At 41.0% G+C, this 5,000-nt stretch overlaps 1 protein-coding gene and 1 long non-coding RNA gene across 2 annotated transcripts in view; both read right to left on the minus strand.

Annotated features, from left to right (window-relative positions):
* LOC138045537 (glutathione hydrolase 1 proenzyme-like) overlaps nt 1–4,931 on the minus strand; it is a 26,881-nt gene extending 21,950 nt beyond the window's left edge. The window contains exons 1-2 of the mRNA XM_068892077.1: nt 4,835–4,931; nt 437–816 (exon numbers count right to left, since the gene is read on the minus strand). Coding sequence (XP_068748178.1) covers nt 437–816; nt 4,835–4,851 — 397 coding nt within the window. The 5' untranslated portion in view covers nt 4,852–4,931. The remainder of the gene's footprint in view (nt 1–436; nt 817–4,834) is intronic.
* The window catches only part of LOC138045539 (uncharacterized), a 90,129-nt gene that overhangs the window by 24,394 nt on the left and 60,735 nt on the right, over nt 1–5,000 (minus strand). The window lies entirely within an intron of this gene.

Here is a 5,000-nt window from a genome sequence, read left to right on the forward strand (position 1 = left end):
ACGTTGCAGTTGTCCTGGTTTAAGTCCCTAATAACAGAGCCAAATTCTCAAAAGACTTTTTCGCTATTGTTCAGTATGCCAACATGGCCGCATAAGCCAAGGATATTTACCAAACCCAGTGTAATTAAATTGGCCAATCAGAACCAATGGCGATGATCGACAACCGATAACCGACCGACAACCTACGACGATCAAACGAGCCAATCAGAACGTAAAGGGAAAATCCACAGCCCGCTCTAAGCGCGGGAAAAGTCAAGTTAGAACACAGCACAAGATCTTTCAGCCGACCTTGGCACATGGGAGGCCGCTATGAGGAGAATTATAAAATATCAGGTACACCTTTAAACATTAATTAAAGCGATTTTTGGGAGCGCTATTGAAGGTGTCCGAGAATTTGCAGTTCTGAAAGTGGTGCTTTTAAAGGATTTTTACAAACCAAATCTAGATTCCTTCAGTCCAGTAGCGTTGGGTGTAAAGTTAGCCACAGTCGACGGCGCGGTCTCTCTAAAGTCAATCACGCTTGCTTCTCTTGCGGAACGGTTGTAGATTAGCATTACTCCACCGCCACCGATTCCGGAAGAGTGCATGTTTATGACTCCAAGGCAAAACATAGCAGCGATCGCTGCATCTACGGCCGAGCCACCGTCATTAAGGGTATCGTTTCCAATCTCTGAACACATCTTCGTGTCGGTAGCAACTGCATGCTTGTGGTATGGCCCCCCTGCACTTTCGTCATCTTGCGTAAAAAACCAACCGAGGAATCCTCCCAAACCACCCAAGACTAAGAAGAAAACGACACCTACGGCAACCTTAGGTCTGAAAGAAACGACACCAAAGTTAAAAACTAGAAATTTTGCTGGCTCCATTTCCGGCAAAGTACCTGGACTAGATTGCGTCCGATCCCTGGAAGGGACGGAAGGGGAAGCAAGGGTTGGGGGGGGGGAAGGGGAAGGCTTTCCCGTCTCATTCCTCCAGCTCTGTATGCTGATTTTGATTTCCTAATTTTGATTTTGATTGCCGGGCTCTGTAAGTCACTGCCTACGAGCCAGAAGGCCCATCAGGCCGGCGCTTATCTCCGCTTTCCGTAGCATGAAGCGACTAAAAGTATTTATACTCCCCCCTGGATGGGATGCTAAGTCCATCGCAAGGTTACCCCCAGCATTACGCCGGTACCCATTTATACACCTGGGTGGAGAGAGGTACCGTGAGAGTAAAGTGTCTTGCCCAAGAACACAACACAATGTCCCCGGCCAGGCCCCGAACCCGGAACACTCGATCCGGAGTCGAGCGCACTAACCATGAGACCATTTTGATTTCCTAATTTTGATTTTGATTTCCGGGCTCTGTAAACAAGATGAAAAAAATGGTAAGCCGATTGACCGTTGGTTAAAAACATAAGTAGACAAATTTTTATGCAAGGGCCAGATGAACAAAGTGGGAACGCGGATCTTGGCAGCTTTAACCAGCAAATAATTGGTAGATTTAAAGAAGAAAATAATACTGCAAGGCTGGTTGTTCGGCTGTGAGGATATATATATATTTTTGATTCACCAATATTTTGTCCGGCACGGCCTAACTTCTTTAGGGAGTTAAGTGATTTGCCGTTACAATTTTTTTAAATTCATCTTAATGCTCCTGGAATGTGGTTTTGAATCCAAAACAGTATTATTTTGTTTGAAACGTTAATTTTTTTCTGTTAGGCTATTAAACCAAACACAGGTAGTCCTATAGGCCTTATCACGGTTTTCGACGCCATCTTGACGGGTAGGCAAAGCGGTCTGAAATTACAGTGCTTGTATGGGAATCCGATAGCAAATAAATTCTTCCAAAATTGAATTTTACACAATTTGAGAAAACGTTAAAATACTAGGAAGAAGATTATATTCACCAAGTTTGAAGGATGTAGCTTTCCTATAAGTCGCTGATCATGACTAAAACACCACACGAGTACATACGGGTAACATACGAGTAACATACGAGTAACATACGGAACATACGGATACATACGAATACATACGACTAACATACGAGTAACATACGAGTAACATACGAGTAACATACGGATACATACGACTAACATACGGATACATACGAATACATACGAGTAATACGAATGTTTTTCTCATAAAGGAAGCTGTAATTATAAGCCTTGCAGGCATTTTTCACGTCAGCAAACACGTACCCGGCTCAGTTTGAGGGGGGAGGGAGGGGATGTTGATCGACCCCCCAAGGCTTTCGTTAAATTTAGTCACAGTAAAATAAATTCACATGGAGTGCAAAGCCCTTAAGGCGGCGAAAGACGAGATACAAAAACCCTCAACTTGTGGTGCAACATCGTTTCGTTGCAAGTTCTGGTCGATGTTTCGCGTTTTTCACTTTGCGTGATCAACTTGACCCGCAAAAAAAAACATTTGTTGCGAGTTGAAGAAATGCAGGGCGCTGAGTGGTTGATTTGCTAGTACAAGAGCACATTTGTTGCGCGACAAGTTGTGAGCTTGATGAAAAACGAGCAACAAAGCCAAAATTTGTTGCTCAGAGTAGGTTCGCGCTCTACTTTTCGCAACAACTTTCTCCACCCCGAACAAATGTTTTTGTTGCGCGACAAGTTGATCATGCAAGGTGAAAAACGGGAAAAATCGACCCAAACTTGCAACGAAATAATGTTGCGCGTCAAGTTGAGGGTTTTTGTACCTCGTATTTCGCCGCCTTTAGCTTGCGCAACAAGATGACAATATATTTTGGATGTTGCTCTCGTAGATGATTATGACTGTCAGGCCAGTTTACATTTAAGACACGTAAGGAAGTCAGAGCAGGTCTGTCATAATCTTTTACCCCATTTAAGCTTTCTGGCTTGATTTTGCACTGATTTATCATAGGCAACTTAAGCTGAAATAGCGAAATCAAGATGGCGGATCTGATGACGTCAGATGACATCAGCGACATCCAAAATATATTGTCATCTTGTAGCGCAAGCAAAGGGTTTTGCACTCCATGTGAATTTATTTTACTGTGACTAAATTTAACGAAAGCCTTGGGGGGTCGATCAACATCCCCTCCCTCCCCCCTCAAACTGAGCCGGGTACGTGTTTGCTGACGTGAAAAATGCCTGCAAGGCTTATAATTACAGCTTCCTTTATGAGAAAAACATTCGTATTACTCGTATGTATTCGTATGTATCCGTATGTTAGTCGTATGTATCCGTATGTTACTCGTATGTTACTCGTATGTTAGTCGTATGTTAGTCGTATGTTAGTCGTATGTATTCGTATGTATCCGTATGTTCCGTATGTTACTCGTATGTTACTCGTATGTTACCCGTATGTACTCGTGTGGTGTTTTAGTCATGATCTAAGTCGCTGAGCTAATTTTCTTAAATTTTCCATACATTTGTCTTTAAATTTTTCCCGCGAACTGCGTCTAGACGTTTGTCTACCCAGCCAAAATTTACAGACAAACGTGTGGAAAATTAAAAAAAATAACTGAGCGTCTTCTAGCCAAGTTACATCCTTCAAACTTGGAGAACACAATCTTCTACCTAGTATTTTAACGTTGCGATTCACAAATTGGAAAAAAATCAATTTTGGAAGAAATTATTTGCTATCGGATTCCCAAACAAACACTGTAATTTCTAACCGCTTTCCCTAGGGACCCGTCAAGATGGCGTCGAATACCGTGATAAGGCCTATTCTAGAGGTTTAAATGGGGTTTTAATTTTTTTCTGAAAGTTTCTGAAGCAATCGATTTTGATATAAATTTTAAGCTGAATTTGATATATTGCGTTTTGCATTTGTGATCTGCTTCCATCAAAGTTGAAAATAGTGTTTACACAAAGCACGGTATAAAATCAAAACATGTCAAACAATTGAAAAACGCCGACACCGTTTTGTACTTTGAACTGTGTCAAAATAGTCCTGAAAATTTGAGCTGAATCGGAAAAAAGCTGTTTGAGTTGTAGCTTCGTAAAGGGCGACCCCTGGGCAATATTCTAAAGCCGAGAAAACTGTCGTTTTATAACATAAACAGAAAATTGTCGGACTGCTAAAAACATACGATAAAATAAATCTCGGAATTTGAGAAACGCTATCCTCGCACGAACAAGTGCGAAGGATTCGTCAAGGAATGCGTGACATAATTCAAACCGTTACTTCCGTGACCCATATAAACCCAAATTTCAGATAAATTTATCAAGTTACACTACTGTACCAGTGAAATACCCTCAAAAGCGAATGTCGCTGTTAGCCATCTTTTACAAATTTCTCCATTGATATAAATTTATGACGAAGGTCTAAAGATTTCTGATTTTCTTGCTGTAACGCCGGCTTCGAATAAAATTCGCATCGAGCCGGTGGGGTGAATAATAGACAACTGAAAGCGTCGTAGACGCACTTAATTAATGCAATAAGAAACGAAGACGAAAAATAATTTCAAACTACAACAAGAAACTAAAACAAAGCTGGGATCATGGCAAATGCAGCAGTATTGCATTAAGAAAACGACTCCTTAAGAATCACCCGAAATGTTGTTTACTTAAAGAGTAAAGGTAAGATATGATCGGGATATATTTCAACTGTTACCGCAATAATATCATTTGAATTGAAGTACAGTATGTACATAGAATTTTCCACTCAGATTAATATTTTTGTTGATCGGCTTTTTCTTAGATTCAATTATATATTGCCAAGTATTACACGGCCTATTTTGACATAATCATCCAACGAAACAATCATTAGCGCCGTGCAGACTAGCAGTCCTTAGAAGTTAGTAGAAGCGACCAAATTAGCACGAGAAACATCAAAAGCTAACTGATTTAGGAGGGGAAAGGATAACTTCTTACCCGGTAATTGCAACCATGGTCTCTTTGTACGACAAAATCAAAAGCGGCTTCCAAAGCGTGAACTGAGCATGAACTCAACGGAGCGTGCACACTATCACCAAATTCCCGGAAATATCAATATTCATAATTATATTACCCACACCCACTGAGTCGTTAATATTACTTT

This window comes from Montipora capricornis, chromosome 4, assembly GCF_036669925.1.
Source record: "Montipora capricornis isolate CH-2021 chromosome 4, ASM3666992v2, whole genome shotgun sequence".
NCBI classification, from domain to species: domain Eukaryota; kingdom Metazoa; phylum Cnidaria; class Anthozoa; order Scleractinia; family Acroporidae; genus Montipora; species Montipora capricornis.